Source organism: Osmerus mordax, chromosome 14 (assembly GCF_038355195.1).
Source record: "Osmerus mordax isolate fOsmMor3 chromosome 14, fOsmMor3.pri, whole genome shotgun sequence".
Taxonomy (NCBI): domain Eukaryota; kingdom Metazoa; phylum Chordata; class Actinopteri; order Osmeriformes; family Osmeridae; genus Osmerus; species Osmerus mordax.
This window is the reverse complement of record NC_090063.1, coordinates 13,616,312-13,642,209: the sequence shown is the minus strand read 5'-3', so window position 1 is coordinate 13,642,209 and position 25,898 is coordinate 13,616,312. Positions and strand designations below refer to the sequence as shown.

Sequence of the window (25,898 nt, the reverse complement as noted above, 5' to 3'; positions counted from 1 at the left end):
TGACATTCACAGTATTATCCCAAAGCTACTCCTGTGTTGGCTGTGTCCAGGTTCCTTGTCCTGTTATGGGTCAGAATAACCAGAAATGCATACTGGCTTGTATATTTGAAATTGTCTCATGAAATACTACTGGATGTAGAGGGTATGTAACTAAATTGTTGTCTGACAATTATTAATGCAGTATTAAACACATTTTTTCCATTGACATGGGCACAGCCAACCAGTAGAGGGTAGTAGAACCGTACTAATTCAAGGGTTGTCTATGTTGTTTGGACCTATTCACAATTTGGATGATCGTCCCTATTATATTCCATGTCGTGTTGTTGATCGTAAGAGAGTATGCTGTTTAGAAAGACATTTGATTTATTTAAAAGTGTTTTTGATTAGTGATACTTGAAGCTAGTTGGGTGTTACAATTTAGTTTTCAGCCTGCGGGTGCCAGCAAAGCAGTCGTCGCTTATTAATTCGCCGAACAGCAAAACACGAAGAAGACGTTACTAGGTTACTATGGAAGTTTGACAGTAGTCTAGTTGGTGTAATGGAATAAATGTATTCATGCATACTGTAGTCGTGCATTAGCTAGGTAAGTGTACTTGTTATGGCTTTGCTTACAGATACCCATCTCTATTGTTGGGATTACTTGAGCAAATACTTCAAGTTAGCAAACTAGCACTAATATTTATGGCTATATATGTGGCAATATATATCAATAGGAATCTTAAAAACATGTACTGGTACACAGGCACATTAGGGCTAAACACGGCTACACTGTAGCACTTGGTAACTATCTATCTTGCAAGGTACTGTAGTTACTGTAACCACACTACTGGTGCTTAATGCCGACCAATACAACCTGAACAGAAGCCTCGAGAGAAGAGATGAGCTGTGGAGTTGCACATGACATGGTTGCATGGTTGACAATATACTTCACCGGGGTACTGGTTTGCCGGCTACAATATGTTTTTAGCTACTAGTAGATATTAAAGATAGCCAATAACAACGGGGAATTATATTATTAACACACGGGTAACGAGGCCGAGGCGGACATAGGGCACTGTATCGTATTTGCTAACGTAGCTAGCTACAGTACAGTAGCTGGCTAACGAAGGGTAGTACTGGGGCTGCACCAGTACGCTATCTTCTGGCTAGCTAGCTACCAAACACCAGATAATTCCGGATGTCAAGGCTTTTGATAGCTTCAGTGGTGGTTGATAGTTACTGTTTAGGACGACAACATAACGTATTATACATTTGACGAACAAACGTTTAGTTATTTGTTATCTAATTTACAATATGTCGACACGTTTGACCCCAGTACTGTACCTACTTCCAAGGTATTTAGGCTAACTACAGTACTAGCGTAGTCAAATTGGATGTTTCTGTTATTCGTTGCTATGTGTCTTTTACTTTTAAGTTACTAGATTTAACACATCTAATACATTGTTTGTAATACTGAAAAACATATTGTTGGGTTTGAACAGCACATTAACTAAAGCACAGAAATGACACTTCGTTTGTCATTTTGTCATTTCATGTCAATTGTTATGAAATGTCTTCCTGTTTTACTCTCACTTTGATCTGTAGATCGTGGGAGTGTTGACAAAGATCACCATGCTCAGTCCCAAAGAACTTGAGGGAGAGGTTGATCATTCGTTCTTTGACAGCGACGACAGCCGCTCCAGCAAAGACTCAGGGAAGAATGAAAGGAGTTCAGAGACTGGAAGACCTAGAAGGAAGGACAGCCCCAGCAGCCAGACACAGCCTTGTAGGACAGAGGTGTCTGGAGACTACAGGGCCTCTAATCCCAGTGAAGAAACACACGAAGATGAGAGCGGGCCATGCAACACCACCTATCTGATTTCAGAGGTAAGTATGCTTAAGCCTAGAAATATTACATATATAATGGATGTCTGCTTGTGAAATAAAATCAATGAATCATTGATTTATTTAGTCTTTACTTCATTTTCAGCCTGAGTCAAAGACTGGCAGTATTGTGGTGGAGAAAGACGTTAGCGTGTCCTCCATGAGATCCAGCAAAATCCTGACATCACCATCGGCTGAGGTCAGGGAGGAGGACAATGCTGATGAAGATGGCTACCATCAGAGTGAGGAAGAGAGCGAGGAGGAGGAAGTTCCACCTCCTCCGAAGCAATCCCTTAAACCAAACAACGAGGCCAAGGTAGGCCCTCCCAAAAAGAGCTACAGGAGACATCGTCACCGGAGCCCCTCCCCTTCCTCCTCAGAACAGGATTCGGACACTGACAGCTCCTGTGATGATGTCAGTAGTGGAGAAAACCTCATCCCTGAGTTCCACCCCGTCCAGACGGGACCCCAGTCCTCACGACCTTCCTCTTCTTGGCCTTCCTCCTCCCCCAGCCAGACATGCGGACAGACACCGGGCAGGGCTCTAAAGGGCAACCTGGAGGAGGACTCGGAGGACACAGTGACAGACGTCACACCGCTCTCCACCCCTGGTGTCAGCCCCATGCAGTCCTTGGACCTGGACCTGGGACCAGTAGGAGACCGAGAGGGGGAGGTGAAAGGTCAGGGGGTCAGGGAGCAGCAGGAGCTGTCTGAGAGTTGTTCTTCCAGCCATCTCAGCATTGCAAACCAGAAAGAAGAGGATACGGATCAGGGTGATGGTGACCATGGTGGGTGTTTTAATCCCAATAAAAAGTATTTTTAAATATATTAATTATTTTTTATTAATATCTCCAAGGCCTTGGTGGCCTTATTGGAATACTGTACATCCCACATAACACCCTTTAAAAGCATAATATCCTAATGCAGCTTCAAAGAGATCCATTTTTCAGTCTGTTTTGATCCCTTCCATATATCTCTCCATGCTGCTGTAAGTGTTCGAGGGCGTAGCGGGTCGCCTGGACACCGACCTGGTCATCAACTGCCCCGGAAGCAGGAACAGGAAGAACTTCTCCTTCACCAATGAGGAAGTGCGCCGCATTGACCGAGAGAACCAGAGGCTGCTCCACGAGCTGTCCCGCCCGCCCCCCAGATCCAGGCCAGTTAGCGCGGCAACAGGGTTCATCACCACGCCGACTACACACCCTATCCGCCTTTACCACAGTGCCCTCAACAGGCAGCGCGAGCAACAACGCATTGAGAGGGAGAACTTGGTAAGTGTTAGGATTGGCTAAGCACCTATAACACTAGGTGCTTGAAGCACAGGTTACTGTCTATGTGATTAATACCCTTTTATAATAACTCTGGAGATTTTAAGATTAGTGCCACAGGACCCACCTAGTTTTGTTTTATTTTTATTTGTACAGCACAGTAAATTGCCAGCGTGCTAATGGCACTCCTCCACCTCCTACCAACACTGCTATATACTGCTTCAGCTGCTGTGTGGCAGATGTTGCAGAGGTTGTTACGCAAACACAGCTGCAGTGGCACGAAAAATGAATTGCTCCGTTGAATTGCAGTTTTTTCAAGCTTTTCCAGATTCAATCTGGAAAATTATATTCCCCAGTAAACTGTTTTTGTATACAAAATGTCTGTAAAGGAGGATTTAAGTTTTCCAGTAGCCCATGTCAGCTCAGAAAATGTATTAACTTGGCCCCAGACAACTAATATGAAAACGATTGCACGTTTGTGTGTGTGTAAGAGTGAGAGAGAAAGTGATAGGGAGGGAGGGGGTGGTAGACGCGCGCACAAACGCGTGTGTTTCCATGCAAGCCTACTGTCACTAGTTATCACGTATCTGAGATAGCTTGGCGTGTAGTGCGTATTCTGAGGGGGGTCGTCAGGACTCCCTCTGCGCCCCCTGGAACAGTGAAAGCAGACACGAGTCCCTGCCTGGAGAGACGGCAGCAGGTGGCAGCCGGGGCCCAAGCTGTGGCAGCGAGTGACATTAAAGAGAGTTCAACCAAAGCCCAACTCTCCTCGTGCATTCACTCCAGTGGTTTCAAAGAAGCGCCGTCCGATCAAAATGGCCAGCGGCTTGATAGGTGCGCCTCGGTAAACCCTTGAAAAACCATGCACACGTAGTAGTAGTGGAGCAGGAGCGCTCCACTACGCTAAACAGTCCCTGCGTGTTCTCGTCATTCCTCGCTCTGATACTGAGGACTCAGTCTGGTGAGGACACACTGTACCACGTCTCCAAGGGGACACTCTTACTCGCCCTCTTACGCACTTTCTCTCCCTCTCTCTCTCTCTCTCTCTCTCTCTCTCTCTCTCTCTCTCTCTCTCTCTCTCTCTCTCTGCACCTTAAAGACTCCTCACTCTCTCTTGCTATTCTGGGAGTGAAGAAACTGAATATGCCATGTGAGCCGTGTTCCACTCATCCTCCGTGTCAATGATATTTCATTTGTCCCATGTTAAGGATTTCCATACAACCTCAACTAAAGACCCTGAACATTCACTACACCTTTTTTTTTTTTTACACAAAACAGAATATACTTTTCCTCCCCAAAAAAGTGTGTTTTTCTGCAACATACTGTATGTCTTTATTGCATCACCTTCTCAAGCAAGCGGCCCCTTAAATATGAGATATTTCTAATGATCAGAGATGGTTTGTGACTCCAAGACTTACCCTTTGCATGTTTCCATTCATAGGCTGGTCCTTTCTGGGGGGTGTCGCTTACTTCAGTCTTGCTGGTCAGAGCATGAGTGCATGTGACTGTCTGAGTTCCTACACTGGTTATTTTTACTTTTGATGGGCCCACGGTTTGAATCTGGTTTTGGGGGTGAACGTATCATCCCTTGATGATCCTTTTTTTCTCTTATATAGCCTTAGAAAGCTGGAACCAAGAGTAGATGTAATTTGTCTAGGACGACGTCTGCCCTGTCTAGTGTCAATCCAGTGTAGATCATTCCATTGCCCTAATCCAATGTAGATCATTGTTTTGCCCAGTCCAAACACAAACAAAAAATCATCAGAAAAGCGTTCCCTCTGTCTCATCAGGCCTTTCTGAGGAGGCTTGAGACAGTGAAGCCCTCCCGTGGCCTAAGGAGGACAGAGCATCTGGCAGACTACCAGCGCCAAACCAGGTACCTGGGGCCCACGGAGCTCCCCAGCCTCCCACAGGGCCCGTCCAGGACCTCCAGCAGGACCTCCCCAGGTAGACACACCCCGTACACACATGTACTGAGGAAATACCAGAAATGTATGGAAATATCGTATTGAGTAAATAAAGGATCTCGGTCACTTTCCTACGTGATGCATCAACGTGTTTGTGACGAAGCCCGTTCCCACGGCGACCCCTGTTTCCTCCGCCCGCAGGAAAGAGCGCCAGGCCTGGCAGGGCCGTGGGCAGGGCCACGCATCAGCCACGTGGACCCAGAGGAACGTCCTCCACCTCCAGAGCCACCTCAACCTCTCCTGTGACCAGGTCCAGCAGAGGGGGTGTCCCCCGGGCTGCCTGGGTGTAGCAGCTCTGTGGGGAGGAACAAGCCATTCACTCCTGTCTGTTTACAGCCTAGGTCGGAGAGCCCTGGAACACAGTCTAGTTGGTGTTTTTATTTTATTTTTTAAGTGAAGGTTAGGAGCTTGCAGAAACTGTAAAACAGACAATAAGCGTTAGCTATTTAAATGCCAGTTGCCATTGCAATTTCTCAATCCGTCTCAAAAGATGAACAAACATTATTACCTGTGAATTGTTGCACATAGTCATCATATAATAAATGTCACTATTAATAGACAGTTATTATAAAAGCTCACTACTGAAGTGTTGCTGTTAAATCGTATATCTATTAAGTAAACCAAAGATTGTGGGAACCATCTTCACTTTGGTTTACTAGGAGCATTAGATGCATTAGAATGATTAGATGATATATTGTGAATAATTTACTTTAGCATTGTTTGTTCTATGAAATATATATGCTGAAATGGTTTAGGGACCAAAACTATTCTCCCTCTAAGATGATTTATTAGCCATTAATATACCCAGTGTTCCATGCTGCATTTGTACAGTGCGCTTGCAAAGTTTGGTTACATTTCCACTGTTTTTGTTCTACATACTGCTTTATGATTCAACATCCAATATATATTTGTGTTCTAGTAAAGTTTTTTCTAGAATATCATGGAGGAAAATATATTTTTCATTGTTTTAGCATCCCAATAAAGAAGCCTGTTATATGCCGTAATGGTGTGCTTATAGAAGTATTAAGGTCAGACCTTTTCAATAGTCTAAGGCTTCCAACGCAGACAGATTAGAAAGGGTTAAATGAAGCACTTGAAATAGCTGTCAGTCTCAGACAGTATAACGGCAGGTGGGATGCTATGCCATACTCAAGACAGGATATAAGAGATATATAAGATATTATAAAGCCTATAATATAATTCCTTCATTTCTGACATCCAGTCCTTCTGTTCCAGTCAAGTGAAAAGTTATTTGTGAGATTAAGAAAGTGGTACACATTCATCATACTATGAATATTGTGTTGTGAAGAGTTTCTCATCAGGGGGGTATCCGGGCCACTAGTTAAACTTGGTGAGGCTAACATTCATAAACACAAGTCTGTCTGACAGGTGTTTTGCGTTTTGGACCGCATAATAAACAATGACAACACACCAAGAAAAGACTCCGCATTTTTATGTTTATTTTTATTTTAAGAACGTGGTTCAACACATAAAATCAGTGGGACAAAACATGAACGTTGGGGGTTCTTAACAGACTGCTGTAATAAATAGAAATGTTCAACTAATTATGAGTTGAGCAAGTGTGTGTGGTTTTGATGACCAGCTTGACAAGTTTCCACTGAGGACTCGCCCATGCCTATTTTGTGCGTCTCGGGTGAGATGTACAGACGTCCAAGCTGTTGTTTCATAAGCCAGCAAAAAAAACACCTTGCTCGTAATATTTGACCATGGTGTTCTCATTCAATAAAACCTTAAGACATACGTGCAGCCATAGAGGGCTTTTTTGGGGAGACAAGAATGTTTATGTGTATTTCTTGATCTCGTCGTACAGGACCAGTACAAAGGCACCACCCATACCACGGATCACATTGGACCAAGCACCCTTGAAGAAAGCACCTGAACCCTCATCCTTTAAGATCTTCCTCCAGCAATCCATTGTGCCTGTGTACATGATGTCAGCTATTGGAATAGAAAGATGGATTGAATTAATGCCACATATCATTTACACAAAGTAACGGATCAAAAAGAAAAATTGAAATGTTTGGGGATTTTTTTGTAACAAAAGTAACAGAGGACACAAAAGAAAAAGAAAAAAACAGGCCTGTTTTGGCCTAGTGCTGTTTAGTGTGAGTTCACAGCTCCGAGTTCCTCACCTGCTTTGCGTCCTGACTGCATCATCATACGACGTCTGACCGTGTCGAAGGGGTATGAAATGATACCGGCAGCGGCTGTGACAGTCTGGGCGATCATCCAGCTCACTATGATGTGTGTGTTCTTGGGGTCTGGCAGCATACCTAAACAATAACGTTGAGTGGCACAATTGAGATTCATGCTTCTTCATGATTATGTTTGACAAAAGTAGGCCCAGTTATCCCACACCACTTTGGGTCAAATGTATTGTTATTCTGTATCATAAGATATGTGTCCCCCCATGCAGATCACCTTTAGCTGTGTCGTAGGTTCCAAAGTAGGCCGCTCTATAGATGATGATGCCCTGGACTGACACGTTGAATCCAAGGTAAAGACCTTTGAGGCCGTCAGACCTGAAGATCTTGGTGAGGCAGTTGCCCAGACCTGAGAACTCTCTCTCGGCGCCAGCTTTGCCAATGTCGGCGGCCAGCCTGGTTCTGGCGAAGTCAAGTGGGTACACAAAGCACAGAGAGGTGGCACCAGCTGCTCCTCCAGATGCCAGGTTACCGGCGAAATAACGCCAGAACTGTGTCTTCTGGTCGACCCCACCGAGGAAGATCTTTTTGTACTTGTCTTTGAAGGCGAAGTTGAGGGCTTGAGTGGGGAAGTAACGGATGACGTTGGCAAGGTTACCTCTCCAGAAGGAGACAAAGCCCTGTTCCTTAGGGATCCTGACGATGCAGTCCATGATTCCTTTATACTGTTTATCAACAGTGATCTGTTTGCTGGCATATTGGACCTAGATAATGGAACACAAGCATTTTTGAGACTGGTTGAGTCTTTAACACTGTAATTACTGTGATTATTATGTTTGCTTATTCCATGTTGAAACTATGTTATATGTGTCATATTTGCTATGCTGTATCTTGGCCAGGTTGCAGTTGCAAATGAGAACTTGTTCTCAATCTAGCCTACCTGGCTAAATAAAGGTGAAATAAAATTAAAATAAAAAATTAACAAAAATGTGTTTTTACGTTTTCTCTTCTACAATAGGGAGCTTGGAAATCCTTCAAAGAAAGTCTCTTAACAAGGCCATTTGTGCAGATTGTACTTTTTTCTTTTATATTTCTAAATGAATTGTTTTAAACTATTTTGGTTGCACCTTAGTCTGTTGGGCCTACAGTGTAGGCTGACATGTATAGAGACAGCCTCCAGTTGTTGCGTCACTTGAGTACTGCTTGTGCATATTGGGTTGCATCTTGCCAGTTAAATTTAGCAATACACTAATGCTGATCACGTTTTGAAGTAACTCAATTTTTCAACTTTTTTTTTATTTGAAAGAGAAAATGCTGTTCATTATTATTTTGATCTTGATGTCGACATCAAAATACTAGACTTTATCCTATACCTAAACATTTCTCGAGACCAAATTGACTCATGATAATACAAATATGACTAATTCTTATCAACTAACATTGAATAAAATCATTGACTCAAGATGTGTCATTTTGGGATGGCTAGACCCTGAATCGTTGCTCCAGTCATTACTTTGGATTGACATGTCACGTGCACAAAAAGTTCAGTTGTTCAGAGCATCCTTAATTGGGATGAAATTAATTTTTACTATGGATCCAATGATGGATTCCTTCAGTGATTTGCACTTTTTCCCCCACAGGTATTCTATTTGCACCACATACTTTCTTAGTAACTCATTAAACACTTCTTACCTGAAGTAACAACTTGACTCTCTCAATTGGAGCAACAGCTGTCTTAGATATGGCTGCGGCAATACCACCTGCCAAAAAATCCTTCATGAAACTTATCACTGCGTCCGACATCTTCGCGGATTTTTCCTCGCTGGGCAGAGGTCAGAATTTAGAAGTCACAATGCTGCAGTCGTCTTGAATGTATCCTTAAGGAAACCCAACGCCCATCCAAGTGGACCGAGTCCCTTCACCTCACCTAATATATGAGGGCTGTTTATCGCGAGAGTATAAAGTGATGGATATGCAAGTTGTCGAACAGATTAACGAGGTTAAATAAATATCCTAGGTGAAGGGTCATATATTTCGCCATGTTCACGGTGTACAAATTCCAAAGAAACTTGGGGGCGTTTAAAGGACAAATTGAAATGCGTTTGTATATAAGAATTATATAGCAATTTAGTCTTAAGACTAAATATTTAATCCATTTAACTGATATATTCTTGAAGAATGCATTGAATGTAACCATGCCAGGAATACATGTTATCCCCACCTATAATATCCATATATTTAAATGAATGACTACCACCCTGTCTCTAGTGTTAGTCTAGTGCATCTCATAACAATATATCAATACTAGAGTTTACTTTTAAATTCATGTTTATTTTGGCGTCATGTCACATAATTAGACACGTGAAATAAAACACAATAATGGTACCACTGAACTGTTTGTTAGTCGGCAGGCACACCTAGTAGGCCATCCTTTTTGAATCTCGTTTTGCGCAATATACTGTATGTGCCTGGGCCTTCCTTTGTACGTATTCTTAATGGGAAATCTTACCAAATTATACATCATAGCTCATTTAACCATGGCAGGGTAAGTAATTATTGGTACTTCCACGCGTTGACTTCCCCAGTCAGCGTAAATATTAAGTAGGCTATAACATTTGCAAGTCTCTCTGTGGCCTTAGCCTATGTTTAAAAGGCAGGTGCCTTAATGAATATACCTAACAAGATAATGATAGCGTTTCTTAAATGAAGGTCGAGTTTAGGTCAGGCTGGTGTCACTGTTCATTGAACCTTTGGTGGATAGTCCACATATTTAAATTTTAGGTATATGTTTATTGTATGCACCTTCCTGCCAAAGCAAATTCCTTGTCTGTGCAAACTTTCATGGCGAATAAATCCCTTTCTGATTCTGATTCTGATTCTGATTCTGATAGGACAGGATTTATACGCAAACAAGCGCAACTAGGTGTGTTTCAAATATCACCGGTCCTGTTGAATAGATAACCACGCGGTGGCGCACTTTTACCATGAAATGAACAGTTTATGTCGATGTCAAAACATTACCGGTAGGAGCTTACTGAGACAAAAACAGTTAAACAGTTAAAATCAGCAAAGTAGCTTACTACAAAAAGCATTTATCCTATTCAAATGTGTCTGCTTTCCTTTATTTTGAGGAGTAATAAAGCATCACAAAAACATGCACACGTTAATATTTGCATTTATTTATTTATTTAATTCTCTCTCTATTGTTTTTAGAGAGTTGAATCCGGCAAGCGACAGGTGCAAATGTACAAATCTTAGCCCTCAGGTAAGTCCTTATGGTCTGAATGGGTGACTGAATATTTGCAACCAGCAAAGTTGGATTATAGTCGCATTACACAAAGTTGGATCAGGGGTAACAAGTGGTCAGCAGCATTAAATACTTTAAGTAAGTCGACGAGTAAAGTGTAAACATTGTGTGATGTCATATATTGTATATATACCACTTTTAGTAAGCAGAGAGATTCAAAGGGGCCCCTGGAAAATGTTAGAGATCACTGTGCCCCCTCTCCCTCCGACCCCCACCCCCCTGAGACTCCGATCCCCATTTGTTAGGACTGGTTGACACAGCTTGTCAGGAGAGGTCGGGTGTGCTACAGTGAATTAGCATTTTGAGCCGGTTTAGGATCATAGCTGTGAGCTGCAGGTGTTAGACTAGAAGACTTAACTGAGTTTATCCCTGTCTGGAACCACAGCAAAGAGTCCTCACACAGACACACTCACACACAACTATCAACAGTTATCTTCACAACCTCCCTCTGTTCCTCCCTCATCAGGCGGCCTCCTGAGGTCATGGATAGGTAGAACGTCAGTCCACCCATAGCTGTCAATTCTACTTTTAGAATGAAATAAGAATACCTCAGACAGGATTCACACATCATTATTTTTGTTTTGTTGCTTTACAGGACTTAATTTTGACCTGTTTCTGAGAGTATTCGTCTCCTGTTCCTGATATCCCCTTTATCCTGTATGTGTGTATAAAACCAAAGAAAAATAAGAAATAATGCTGTTGCTATATGGCATGAACTGCAACTTTTTAACTTTGTTTTTTAATGGAACAATGACAGAGTTTCCCTCTAGTCTTTGGTCCCTTTGTTAGGCTGTTTTTCATAAAGGGGAAAGAAACAGTCTGGGATACCGTGAGTCAAAGAACTGTGTGTTTGTGTGTGTGTGTGTGTGTGTGTGTGTGTGTGTGTGTGTGTGTGTGTGTGTGTGTGAAAGAGTGTGACTGCCAAGGAGTTGTGTGTGTGACTCTTCCCTGTGGTCAAGGCGGTGGTGTTGGGGGAACGGCCATGGTCGACTCTCTCTCACACACACACACACACACACACACACGAGTGTAGGCTGTGTAGGCCTGAGAGCCACTGGTTCAGAGCTAGAGAAATCCCCGTGACCAATCAGGTAAACCTGGAGACACACTGTCAGTGGGGAACGCTGGAAGGATGGAGTGGGAACCGAGAAAGCGTTAGGGAGGTAGGGCGAGCGACGGAAAGGGGTTGAGAGTTAGAGAGCAAAATGCATGGGGGGGGGGGTAAAGGAGAATACAGAAATGAGAAACATGGAGAGAGAGAGGGAAGGGAAAAGCAGGAGAAGGGGGGTTGAAGGGGGAGCGGGGTGGGGCATTGGAGGGAGAGTCAAATGATGTGAACTCTCTAATCTCATTATGCCTGGCCACTGATGTGTCTGAGTGACAGGGCTTCTCTCCATAGGACTCCCAATGGTGTCCTGGCATTGTTGTTGTTTGAAAATGTCTGTTAGTCACTCTCCAGCAACCATTGAGTGTTGAGAGGATGGACTACGTTTGTCAGTCTTTTCTGTTTCGTTTAATCACGGACATCCAAAACGATAAGTTAAGAACATCGAGTTTACATAGAATACCTTCTTTTAATGCTGATCCTGTTTGTAAAAATTGTTGATTTTATGCAAACTCTCCCATGGGGGGCACTCAAACATCTGATTTTCTCATTCATTCAAAGACGTATTACAATTGTTCATTTTGAGCTATTCACATTCCTCAGTCATCTTTTATGATATTTATCTCAAAACAGTTATATCCCACTTATAATGATAGATCAACGTGAAAAATCAAAATCAAGCAAAAGCATATAAACCTATAATTTGCTCAAGAGAAAGAGATACATTTTAAAATTTGAGTTAAAATAATCAAAGTGTCTCTTTACAATGTTCAAATTACTGTCACAATCCTTGCCTGTGTGTCTACCCCATATTGCACTTCTCTTTTTGTATTTAAGCGCGTGTAGATGGAGATCCAGCCCTGGCAGGGCATTCAGAAGAACGACCTGTCTTTGACAGATTAGGGATTTTAAATTGGATGAAGTGGAACAAGCAAACTTTACTCAGTCCATTTTACCAAGGAGAATAAGGAAGATAAATCGTTTTCGTGAATCGTCTTACCCTCCTAATTTGTTAAGCTTGGATGTTAAATTGATGATTGACTGAAATGTAAATGTTTGTGGTGCTTTTCTGTCCTCCATTCACAACCTACCCTGCCTGTGACACGAATAACTGACCCTCATAAACAATATAAAAATAACAAAATAAACAACCCCATAAAAAAGATATCTTTATATCAAGGAACACTTTTAAGGGATGTCAAGACATGTCATTGTCATTATATTCATATGAACTTGATAAGTCACTATAGTAAATGCTAATTATTCATTATCATTGTCATGACTTAACCTGTCTACTTTTCTGGATGGGCAATGTGCTTATTATTTTTGCCTAATTGACCATGCATGTTTATCCTTTAAATAGAGAGATGAGGGACTATGTGTCCATCTTGGTGTGATGACCGTGGTGGAGGGCAGATTGACCCTTGATCTCTGGATGTGTGGGGCTCCAGACATCCACCTCCTGAGCCCCTGTCAGAAGGGTCAATGGCCAGCGGCTGCAGGAGGTCTTGGGGACTCTGACTAAGTGACTGGGGTCGGATGACCACACTTTGTTCTGACCCTCAACGCTGTCTTGGTCACACACACACTCACACTCGTGTCTTCCTAGATTGTGTCCATCAGATGGGAGGTCTCTAAGTGAGTTTGAACAGCAGCTGGACAGGACTCAAATGTCCGCTATCTTTAAGGTGGCTTAGGGGACAAAGCAATCCCTCTCTCTCTCTCTCTCTCTCTCTCTCTCTCTCTCTCTCTCTCTCTCTCTCTCTCTCTCTCTCTCTCTCTCTCTCTCTCTCTCTCTCTCTCTCTCCCTCTCTCCCTCTCTCCCTCTCTCTCTCTCTCTCTCTCTTTCTCTCTCTCTCTCTCTCTCCCTCTTTCTCTCTCACTCTGTCTCTCTCTCCCTCTCTCTCTCTCGCGTTCTCTCTCTCACACCTATGCATACTTTAATGGTGCATGTATGTAAATGCTAAATAAATTAGAAAGTACAATTCAATAGCCTAGTCTACGAAACAGTTCACAAGGTAATGATAAATCACAAAAGGGCAAACTATAACTCACTTTTTGGTCTAACTTTTAGACCGTTTTTTTGTTACTTTGACCACCAACAATTGTTGGAATGATGAAACCCATTTCTGCAAGGTTCAGCCCATTGAGATTTGAGGTAGGTTTCAACACCCATGGAACCCAGGGTCAACTTGCACCACCCCTGAGATTTGCCCCAAAAAACTACCCCATGTGTAAACGTTTCTTAAAGTGAACAGGGTAATGAATTTTAAACAGCTATAGTAACAGCTCTAAGACATGTGGTTTTAGTGTGCGAGCATGGGAGGGTGTGTGTGTGTTTGGGATTTGTGGTTGTGTTTGTATCAATGTGTATGAATGAGAGGATATGTGCATAAATAAGAGGGGGGTTGGGAGTCAGTGTTTATGTGTGTGTGTGTGTGCGTGTAGGATAAAGATCTAGAAAACCAGCCTGGCTTAGTTGACAGGTGACAAGGATTTTTTTCAATGGGGATTTTGTAATACCAACAGGGAGGAAAAAGCAGGGGTACCAAGGGATTGGTGAAAAGAGAGAAAGAGGACTTTTCTTCTCGCAGTAGAGAAAGAGAGAAAGGCCCTCCTGAGACTCAGAGGGACTTAAGAATCTTGCTAATCATACCGCTTCACTGTCTAGCGATCTCATTTTTATTCAAAGTGACAAAATGCAAAATCATTTCAATCGAGTTGATCCCAGTGTCAGTCCCTGTGTGGTATTTCCACCCTCCCTTTCCGCCTGGTTCTCCTCAACTTTGACATTTCAGTCAAGCTGGGACAGTCGCTTTACACACCGCTGTTCCAAGGGGATGGTTAAAACGTTATAAATTTGATCTAAGCGATTTTGGAATACGCCTCACTTGCTCTCTTTGGAAAGGAACTCACACAATGTATTACTGTACCAGATTTACCCTCTAGCAAACCAACCAGCCAAATCCTCCTTTTAAAGTCCATTCGAAGGGACTTTGTAACCTTTTAGCCAGGTTTCAAGTGTGGAGTGTAAGACTATGAAACAAACAAGGTTATGTTGATCATAATATTGTATATAATCTGTCGTTGGATTCTTTGGTTTTAAATTCCGGGCCATTGGCTTTGATGACACCTTCTGGTTTGTATTGGAATAGCTTAACCTGTAAATACTATAGCTTTGTCAGAGCTGACAGGAAACACAAAGGATAAATTGTGTTTTTATATATTTCAGTCTTTTCCATTTGTTTTTCACTGTTAGCTTGTCCATTTTATTATTGTACCCTGTTGGTAGAATGTGTGCTGTATTCTTAGAATTGTCTAACTGGCATTAGCTTATTTCGGGAAATGGAGAGTGAACCAGTGACTGAAAATGAGAGAGTGGGGTTGGAAAGGGGTATTAGTGTATCAGTAGGGGGTAATTGGTATTTAAAAGCCCAGGTTTATAGGGTTAGCCCTACTGTGACCTGGGAAGGCAAACAGAGCTCCTTCTCTCAGCACAGTGGAGGAAGAGTGACTGAGTTTTCCTATATCTATGTTGGCATGTTCCTTGAATAGACCACACATATTCCTTGAATTGTGTGGTCCATAGTGGGTGAAGGAAGCAGTGTCGTGTGTGTGTGTGTGTGTGTGTGTAAATGTGTGTGTGTGTGTGTGTGTGTGTGTGGGAACCACATAGAGAGAAATCCCCTGGTTGATCCTTGCCAAGACACTTTGCCCCTCCCCATCCTCTTTCACTTTCTTTCTCTTTCCATTTCTGTTTTTTATTTTTATTCATAGGGTGATAGAGGGGACTAGGGAAGGGTGTGGGGAAGCAGGAGGCAGTCAGTGTGTGTATATGTGTCTTACGTGTGTTCTGAGGGAGGGGGGGATTGATAGTTGTGTGTTATGGTAGAAGTTAACGCAGGCCTCAGACCAGGCCTAGTAACAATAGCCACAGTGTTGTTGAGGGAGTGTTGTGTCCAAGACTTTCGGACATTCCCATGTCAGCATAATCACTACTGGGAGGTAGCTCCATTAAGGATTACCATATCATTAATAGTAGCCATGACTTTTGTTCAAAGGCTAGTTGTGTAATGTTGCCTTGTGGATGACGTCTAATCCGCTGAGCTGCAGCTGCAGGGATGGGGAGAGAGAAGACTATCAGTCTTACACATACAAACACACAAATACACACACACACACACACACACACACACACACACTCTGGCATTTGCAACTGTTTGGTTCCACAGGGATCAGCAGAGCCTCTGAGAAACAGATAAAAAGAAGCGTCGGAACACCCTGGCCTCATACGTTCTCCCAGAGTCAGAGAAAGAGAAACATCCTTTCTGCACTTCCTTACTGATCCCCCTCTCCACCCCTCCCCAGGATGAAAACAGAACCTCCCCACCCACCAACTCACAAGTCTTTCTGTCCTGAGGCTCCTAGCTCTACCCCCCATACACACACACACACACACACTATCCCTTCAAATTGAGAGCCCAATCAGAGACAGGGACAAAACCATTTAAAACACAAAATGTGCATCTACATTGTTTCCTCCTCAACTTGACTTAAAAGAGTGATAAGTGAGTTATCTTACTCCTGGACTAACTAAAGCAGTAAATACTTCTCACTGGCAAGTTGTACTGCTTAATATTTGAATCGTTTTTTGTGTTTACAGGCACAACTACAGACACACACTCTCTCTCTCTCTTTTTTTCTCATCCCCTCTCTGCCACCTGTTTGAGATTTGGTTGATTTGGCAATGGTTGCTGCATCCACTTACAGACACACACACACTCACAAACACACATTGCTTGCCCCAGATGCCCTATGAGAATAATGTCGAAAACTCCTAATTGTTTTGCCAACAAGTAGAAACTGACAAAAAAACTTTCGTTTTTCAGGTGTTTTTCCTGAATAACGTAGCCAATAATATATTGTCCTCACAAAGATGGACATTGGAGAAAAGGATAGACACGAAGAAATTTCAAGACATGAAAAAAGAAATAAAGGAAGAGATTGTGATTGATGTCCAAAGATGATAATATGGAAATACAGTTTGTTTAGTACAGCAATGGTAAAATTTACATTGGCCCCAATAAACTTACAAAGCAAAAGTGTAAAACCTTTCTCATGCAGCGATGGAAAAAAAAGTTCCTCAAACTGCCTATCAAGTAGTCTTCCATCGCGATAAGCTTACTTAGATCCAAGAATCAACAATCAATGACAGACTAAACAAACTTTCTATAACTGTAACTGATTGTGTTTACACCAATTTAATTCAGAGAGAGAGCATGACAATGCTGATGTTTAATATGCGTGGTTGTTTTAAACTTACGTGAGTATGTTGTTTCAAGTTGACTCCTAGCCTTGCTGTGGTCTTTTGGGTGCAGTTGGAACAGAGGTTCCATGCTGTGGCAACCACAAAATGGTCAAAGAGTTCATGACCCCTCACCCCTAGTCCTGAACTCCACTCCCTGACCATGATCTGTAGAGTAGTGGTGTAGCTGACAGAAGGAGGTTTGCGTCATTATATGCAGCTGTGCATGTGTGCGTTTGTCTGTGTGTGTGTGTGTGTTTGTTTGTGTGTGTGTGCAGCCATGACCAGTTCTCCTATGTTACTAGTGGTGTGATGTTCCACGTCAGTGTCCTGCTGGGATGGTTACAGAGAGGTCATGACCTCCTTGACCTTCTCTCAACCTAACACTTCACCACCACACACACAGTGATGCAATATACCACTCTCCTCTGAACACAAAATAAAAATATATGTATTGGATAAACAAGATTTGGATAAATGGCAAATTTGAAGAAACATGACCTTATAATAACTGCCATACCATCAACATTGATGGCTGTGTTTGCAATATGCAAATAATTAGTGTCAGACAGAGGTGTATCATTATTTTGACACATTTTTCTTTCTCTTCTCTGTAGGCTTAATCATATACTTTGGGTTCAGAGGAGACTCCGAATGTATCAATTGCAGACAAGAGGCTGTGTTGACTAAATAGATTATAGCAAACAAGAAGCTGGCCTTCATGAGCCACGCCTTCGCAAGCAGCTGGAAGTCACCTCTTTAGGTTACTATTCTCATTCCCAATCAAGGACTTTACACATCAAACACGTGCACACACCAGCACACATAAACAAACAAAACCAAAAAAAACCCCGTGCATTGACAGAGCACTGCGAGTGACTGTGTGTGCAGCCACGATGAAGACCTCAAGCCGCTTGCCTCTTACTTCGTTGACACCCTAATATCTGCTTTGTTTTTTTCCGCCTGATTGGCTCCCCAGATTGTGACCTCACGGTGACCTGTCCATCCCACACTGGTCCTTGCAGTCGTCGCCTGGCCGAAACTAAACGCAGAGGAGTGGCCGACGTTTCTTGGGAGACAAAGGGCGTGTACTGTGCGGACGCAGGTTACCCTGGTCACCGCCCCTCACAGGTCCAGCCAAGCGCACAGAGAACATATTAGGGCCACTAGGTTTTGTCTGCTTTTTCTTCAGGGCCCCTAAGAGATTTGACTGGCATGGTGATTTTATCAGGTTCTTCTGCTGGGACTGACCATGTCACACCCACACACACACACACACACACACACACACACACACACACACACACACACACACACACACACACACACACACACACACACACACACACACACACTCACTCACTCACACACAAATCACATCCTTTTAAGAAATCTAACTGCCCTAGTGTGTTCTAGGCACCTTAGTTCAACTGAAGGAAATCTGAATGTGAAAGCATCCGATGACATTCTAGACAACTGTGTGGCAACAGTTTGGATTTCGTCTTGATAATGCTCCCTTCCTCAACTCCCTTCATGTCCACAACAACAACAATTACATAAAATAAAAGGAATACAAATACTTTTCATTCAATACATTAATTTTAATCTCATGTTGAGTCTTTTAATGGGTTGTTTGAGAGACTTGTGTCTTGGGGAAGAGACTGATAAGGGAAACGGTGATGGGTTGTCTAGGTAACAGACATACTTCATCAGGACAAACTTAATGCTGAAGTGACTAGTATTTACTCATCTGATTCGGGGTCTAGAATATGGATTGATGTGAGAAATTATTTCCTAAAATATGAATAATTTATTGCTGTTTTTGAACTTAACGCCATTAGCCTGTGACAAAAAAGGCAATGATCTTGAATTCTGACAGTCTATGAGCTATTTCTTGTGAAATTATTCAAAAGGTATTATATTTCAGTTTTCTTGACACACAAATCCTTTGACAAATTCACACAGGAACTAGAATGTTTTCAGTTCAATTCTCTGGGCTGTGAAGGACCTCTTTTGTCTTACTACCATGAAAAATCACCTGATTTATCTCGTGCAATTTTCCAATGTCACACTGTCTGTGCTTGTGACACAAGTGGCCCTTGTTGTTTGTGCACAAGATAACCTAAGCCATTCTCAGCATGCTAAGGAGACATGATCTGATGATCGCTTTTCCAACCTTTTGTCTCCAAGAACAATGGGCAATAAATCGCTGAACTTGGCAAATGATGCCTTAATTGTGCAAATTAACAAGGACTGCTCTTTTTTTCCCATGAATAACAAAGCCCTTGTTTGTTACTTTTTCTCCCTCCAAGCTTGAAGGCAGGATTTTTCAATTATAAATTGCACACTTGTTGGGCCATTTCCATTATCATCTCCTCATTTGCTCCTCTCCTCTTTGGTCTAGATTCGTGACATTTGGGAGTTTTGGATCAAATCAAGTTTGGAAGCTTTGTATACATAGAGAAGAAGTCATAGACCACTGGCAACTGCACATATTCTCCAGTTGTACATAGACCAAAACTACACATATTGTCTGTTTAAGATATGCTCCTAAAATAAACAGTGTTTTTGTTTATGTACAATTCCCATTTGTCTATGACCCCCTTGTATTTGCTTCTCCCCTTTGTAATGTTGCCCTCCTTTATTTCTGTCTATTCATTTTGTGGCACTAATATCTCAGTGGCTGCCCTAAATGGAGGTTCTGCTGAATAGGACATCTCCATGAATTTGCATAATCTGGTGGCGTTTAGGGTTGGGAGCGCTGGTGAGACATTGCAGGTCGTGCCAACTGCGAAAAGGTAAAGCCCTCATCCCACAAGGGCACAGAGGGGGCTGGGAGACACTTAAGAAGACAACCGTATTGGCTAGTATACTGAATGAAGCACGGTTTGCCTTCTATGTAAATTCTCCCAAATGTTTTGTTTCCTAAACTTTCAATTTAGACTTCTGAGAAGTTTGTGCTTTGGAAAAGGAAGATTCAAACTTTAGGGTTAGATGTGTACAAACAAATCATAATTTCAAATTTCTCATTAAAAAGTATAGATTAGTTTAGTTATTGTACTCCATGCCTCCAGTTCAAGACAGTTAAATGTTGTTTACATGTTTTTATACAGACTCCATTCATGTTTTCTTACAGTGTGTCCCATTCTTCTGAGTCTGTGCCAAGGCACTAAGATGGCTGTTGGTGCAGCTTTTCTTCTATGGGAAACTTGCTTACATGCGCTGAGTTTGCTGCCAAGATTTGTCATTGTTGGTGAATTGGGGAGGAGGAAGGGGGTGGAAAAGAGGAGCCAAGCGGAGGAGGGGGAGTCCTTAAACCCTGTGAGATAGTGGTGTTCATCTATCTGTGAAGTGGACATGGTTGCCCCCTCTTTCTCTCTTATATTCTGCATCAGTCTCTCTCACACATACACACATGCACAAACACACACACACATACACTGTCTTTTCATGGGTTCGATTTGAAGGAGGGGTGTGTGTTGGGAATCCGCTGTCCCCTTCTGAGGACTTTGATTACCAACCCAAGACAGTGGGTTTTGGTTTTCGCCGCTTCTTTGGCACTTCTCCCAGTCCTAACACCAAGCATGCCAAACGCTGCCCTGTGAAGAAAAAGCACTGCCAATCTGCCATGGGACTCCAGTAAACTTAACCGTCTGCTGGACATGGTTGCGGACAGAACTTCTGTCAAAGTGGGAAGATACGTTCAGAAGGTCAGGGAAACTCAAGCAAGACCCTGATTCATACGAGGCCACACACATGCACACGAGTAATACTAATGTTTGCATTTGTGTGATGGAATTTATATGTTGGATGTTTTTTGAAGCCGGTCAGTTATAAATACATTTGCTTCATTTTATTCAATCCCTGATAAGTGCTCCTTGAATTCTGTACTGGGTGGGATATTAGCGGGCCGTTGTGTGGTCTTGATTATGCGGTTACTTTATGCTGTGCTGTGCCTTGTAAATATGAGACTGTTATTTGACTCTGACTACTGAAATACGGTTGGACCTATTAACTTCTGATCCTTGAACTTCTGCTGTATATTCTACACGCACTATTTGCATGTTTATATTATATAATTATGTTTGTATTTAATTTTTTATGTATATATACAAATATCGATAAAGAAATAAGTGAATACAATTTTAAATGTTCTGGAATCTTTGCCATTAGCCATTTTCATTGCCATCGCTTTATCAACGAGATCATGTGTTTTCTCACCTTGAAAAGAGGGAAGTTAACAGCTGTCTGATGTCATTGAATGCAGTGAATGAGGGGTAAACATTAAATATTTAGTTCTTTAAGATTATAAACCTAAGTACTGACTAAACTTGAGTAACAAAAACTAGAGAAAACTGCTAAAAGGCAAAGAGTTAAATAAACATTCACACCTAAAAACATACACTAGAATAAAAAAATACCTTTGGTTTCCAGAGAGTAAAATGTGTTTTTGTTTTTAAGTAATTAAAGGAATATTCAATCAAATAAATACTTTCCAAACTCAACAAAGTAATGTCAAAATCATCAGCAAAATCGACTACTTGGCTTGGCTATTGACTTGTTAAATTTAAAAACTGTGACTGTTTTGATTCAATATTCCTATAAAACTGGAAAGCTGAGAGAATGTATTGTGTGATATGAATTTCAAAGGATAAACAATTTCTAACCAGCAGGATATTCAAAGCTCACTCACTGAGATAGGGTTAACATGACAATAAACAATGCTGTGGTTCTTTTTTTCCTGCTTGATTTATTATTATTCATGCGTTGTGCTTTCTTATCTGACTGCACATGAGTCTTTATTCCACACTAAACACTGTCTTTAGAGAGGGGATTTAAACTAATATTGGGCAGTTGGGGTCCAAGTATTCCTTCAAAGACCTCTCCTTTCATCGTATTAACACTTTTATTCTGCACTGCCACAGCCTTTCTTTCATTCTTTCTTTCTGTCTTAGTCAGTAGCTGGTGAGGCCATTAATGTTGTTTATGCACCCATCCACCCATCTATCTGTCCATCTATGCATCCATCCATCATTCCACACACAGGACACATCCAACACTTGTATGAATGTCTTCAGGTTGAGTGTGGATGTGTTTGTTTATATGCGTGTGAACATCAGTTTACATGACTGAGTTTTGGATGATGATGTTTGTTAGCGGGTATAAAAACCGGGGGGTTAATGACCACAGGGTGATCCAGCCCCCAGGCTCAGTGAGCGGTGCAGAGAAGAGGGGAGAGAGAGCCAGGCCTGAGAGGAGAGTAACACAGCGCCCCCCCTGCCCCCTTTCCCGTCTTCCGCAGCATCTTTGATGGGCCTGATCATGTTTCTTCGGGGTCGCTCAAGGATGAAACCCAAGGAACCAGAGATTGTCCCCCATTCAGACACCCCACAATGGAGGACCCCCAGCCCCAAAAAACACTCAGAGGTTCACCCTTTTCTTTTCTCACCTCTCTTTTCTCCACACACTCTTGCGAATCAACACCATACAACTTACTTAAAGAAAGACAGACAGGGGACAAGATTAGTCCCGTTATTGAGAGAGAAGAGAGCCACCTATAAGGAACCAGCTTGACAAAATCTGCTTTTTTTTCTGTCAAAATGACATTTTCTCATGTGAGGTAAAGTCAGACAACATAGCAGCCGTCTTTTCCTTTGGCTTTCTCAGACTCTAATTGACAGAAGGTTGACTGGACTGTGAAGGTGACCAGCCAGAGGAGAAAAGATCATAGTCTTAAATTAAATGTAAAGGCTGATTTGTTTGCAGTTGTTGAAGAATATATGATATCATTTTATATTATAGAATGTCTTAGTATCTCTGGATATTTTGTAGGCATTAAACGGCATGACTGAGTGTGTCCTTATTCAAATGCTTAAAAAGCAAAAAGCTCAAAATCTTACCATTGTGGCCTGTCTTTTCCTATTCAAATCATTTCTCACCTTTCTCCTCTTCACGACCATGAATAGTTAACCATGTTTATGTTTTTGTGCCTGCTGGCAGCGGTGTTGGGTTCCTTATCATATTTCCCCCTTTACATTTTATCTCTAATGCTCTTCCATTTTCCCATCTCTAAACTTTTTTTAATGGATTCTCCTAATTCATCTGTTACCCTGCAATGCATTTCTGGCCTGAATGACAAATGTTTTACAAGTTGACAATTTAACTACCTTAACCACCAATATGAAACAAATCCAACTGTGTTTCCTTGATGGCTTAATACATGCAAAATGTTTCAATTCTTTCTAACAGCCTTTAATTTAATGGGTGAGGATGAATGGCCTGTGTAAGAACAAGCTTGTTTAAGTTGGTTGAGGGGGGCAATGATAGGCCCCTGTAAAACATTGTCTGCCTCTCCTTCTCCATGTTAAAGAGATTTTCTATATGAATTAGCTATCTGTGAAGGAATCTCGTGACCTGATATTTAAATATAGGTGGAACTGACCAGTGCCCACGGATCTTAAAAAAACTGTTCTGTCGTTGGCTGTTGAAATCCACAACTAATCCTATCCAAGGGGGCTTACTTCGTTTGGTGAGAGAACGCTGCCAATTTTATTTGCATTCTGTTTAGATCTGTCAAGATAACACCGTATGCGGGGTTGCAGTATTGTGTCTGTTATGAATGGATCAGCCAGGACATAGCCTGTCATAAATGATGGTGTCCAACTGACTATCCAGAAGATGCTGATTATGTCTTCAGCTCAGAAACTCTGTTATCGATGAGACAACAGCGTATTTATTTATGTTATGTTTTACTGTAAAGAACTGTCTTGCATTTGTCACACAAGTTGCCTGTAGTTAGGTCCACATCCGACCTACAAAGAAACGGATGGAGCCTGGGTAGCCATACTGAAACGTTGCCAAAATTAATAGGCTTTTTGTGTTTTTCTATTGATCAGTAATTATTTAGTAACCTAAAAAGAAATACATGCCTCCAAAAATTGAAGTTGAAGTTAGTTTCGCTTTGAAGTCAAGGACTTAAGTTTAATATGACTGTGAGCGATCCATTCACATGTAATACTACAGCTATTATCTTGATAAAATCAACATGGACGAGATAGACTAGAAAAATGACATGGAAAATGATATAATATCTGTTGAAAAGAAATATTTATTTCATTCAAATATTCACATTCAGCTGTTTCATTACATAAGCTAGTCTACATAAATAACGACAATTTATAAACGCTGATAATATTTACAAAGCATGTTGCGCAGTGTGCAAACTGAACGCATTCGCATGTGAGTGGCCAATAAAGTTGAAATAGTGATGGTCAAGTCCCTGCACGGGCGACAAGTAGCCGCCATGCTGTTGCGTCGGAGAGGATAATGGCACTGTTGGATACGTGATAGTGGGACTGCGCCCTGAGGTGTGCCATGGGAAATGTCCCGGTGGGCTCTGCTGGAACATGGATTCACAGGGGCTAAGGCTCTGGTGTTCCGGGGATGAGTGCAACTGGCCCAGAAAATCTGCGGGGTCCGGCAGAGTTCCCACGGATCCGAAGATGGGCTCAGTGACTGCCCGGGATTTAGACTGGAGGAAAGCTATAATCCGCGCGTACTTGATGTCTTTGGTTTCTACCCTCTCCTCTGTGGTGAGGTAGTGCACCAGGTTCTTCATACATTCGTGATAGCCGTAGTGGAAGTAGTTCGCGAACTCTGCGAGCAGTTCACCTGAATTAAGTAAAGATAGGTATGATTAGCACAGCATGCTTACCATCATTTACGAGACTTTGTGTGGTGCTGAGATGTAGGGGCTGTTATGTGCGCAAAATAACGTAGGCCTACCTTTTTCTCTTCCACGGGGAAAGTCTGCGGAGTGGAGCGCACGTAGATACTGCACAGTCATCTCCAGAATTTCTGCCTTCTCAAGTTTCCCCGAGTTCTATCAATCCAAACGGAAACACATGTAAAAACTTTGCCCTGTGGTCATAACCACAAACAATCAAACCAATAAACAACGTCAAGACGCTTAAAACATCCTACTACAACGCCACAACATCTCATTAAAATGTGTATGTAAAAGAAGAAGCCTACCTGTTTAGCAAGAGCCATTGGGACAGTTTTTCCAAGTTCGTTGAGGCAGCGGTTGATTCGGTCCCGTCGCCTTTTTTCTATCACTTTGTGGGAAATTGGAGTTCTCTGTGAAGTTGAGAACGCACAACGGGTTAGTAAAATACACTTAAAGTGGGCTACAGTAGCCTATACCTAACGCGAATTCAGATTAAACAAATTCCCCTCTTACAGAGATATGTGTATGAGAGGAAAAAGACAGCACAAATATATTAAATTAGTACTACAGCGTATAGTAGTGCGCCTTGGTGCATCCGTGGTGAGTTACATAGTTGTGGATTAGATATCAGATCGTGGTGCGCTGCGCTTTGGTGCACCCGTGCGCAACTGGTCTAGCGGTATTACTTTATTGGCACGGAGTCTTGTTTCCCATGCATAAGCGGAGTAGGTTAAGATACAGGATCACATATATTTGTCAATTAAGTGACTATTGCAACATAATTATTTAAAGAAGCCCATGAGTTTTGGACATGAAAAATTATAACTCAACGCGGTTGTCGAGATCCTTTTCGTGTTTCTAAACTCAGAAAATCATCCATGGCAGAGAAGCCAACATTTGCAGATAACAAAATATCAAACTAACACTCAAAATAGGTAGCTATATTCTATGTAAATTCATTCATTCAGCCATGTAAATTCATTATATGTACACACTATCGTTTCGCAAGAGCGCGCGGAAAGAGCGCATACCTTTCTGTCCTTCATTTTGGATGCCATTGGGTGAAAAGGTTTTGATACAAAAATGTTTCAATGAAGACGCGGAGAGTCGTGGAGTTCTACTGACTGACTAGAAAGACTGAACACTGAGTGGGAGCATTCCCCTTTATAGAGCAATCATCCCTGCGTGC

The 25,898-nt window shown here is 42.1% G+C and overlaps 3 protein-coding genes across 4 annotated transcripts; 1 reads left to right on the top strand and 2 right to left on the bottom strand.

Moving 5' to 3' along the window:
* The first annotated feature begins 509 nt into the window (after nucleotides 1-509).
* On the top strand, nucleotides 510-6,537 carry cfap97 (cilia and flagella associated protein 97). Of its 2 annotated transcripts, none has more exons than XM_067250008.1 (6): nucleotides 510-583; nucleotides 1,606-1,866; nucleotides 1,970-2,651; nucleotides 2,857-3,134; nucleotides 4,922-5,078; nucleotides 5,240-6,537. In XM_067250008.1, exons 2-6 carry the CDS (start codon nucleotides 1,612-1,614, stop codon nucleotides 5,386-5,388), a joined length of 1,521 nt encoding a protein of 506 aa, XP_067106109.1. In that variant the 5' UTR covers nucleotides 510-583; nucleotides 1,606-1,611; the 3' UTR covers nucleotides 5,389-6,537. The 2 variants fall into 2 exon arrangements, with proteins under 2 accessions (XP_067106109.1, XP_067106110.1); XM_067250009.1 differs by lacking the exon at nucleotides 510-583 and adding an exon at nucleotides 1,306-1,334 and having other exon boundaries at nucleotides 1,585-1,866.
* On the bottom strand, nucleotides 6,536-9,168 carry slc25a4 (solute carrier family 25 member 4). Its single transcript, XM_067250010.1, has 4 exons — nucleotides 8,956-9,168; nucleotides 7,541-8,027; nucleotides 7,252-7,392; nucleotides 6,536-7,057 (listed from the first exon to the last, which is right to left on the bottom strand). Exons 1-4 carry the CDS (start codon nucleotides 9,064-9,066, stop codon nucleotides 6,900-6,902), a joined length of 897 nt encoding a protein of 298 aa, XP_067106111.1. The 5' UTR covers nucleotides 9,067-9,168; the 3' UTR covers nucleotides 6,536-6,899.
* Nucleotides 9,169-24,175: 15,007 nt separating this feature from the next.
* helt (helt bHLH transcription factor) lies at nucleotides 24,176-25,767 on the bottom strand. The gene is made up of 4 exons (XM_067250387.1): nucleotides 25,741-25,767; nucleotides 25,015-25,119; nucleotides 24,766-24,862; nucleotides 24,176-24,651 (listed from the first exon to the last, which is right to left on the bottom strand). Exons 1-4 carry the CDS (start codon nucleotides 25,765-25,767, stop codon nucleotides 24,176-24,178), a joined length of 705 nt encoding a protein of 234 aa, XP_067106488.1.
* Nucleotides 25,768-25,898: the final 131 nt, after the last annotated feature.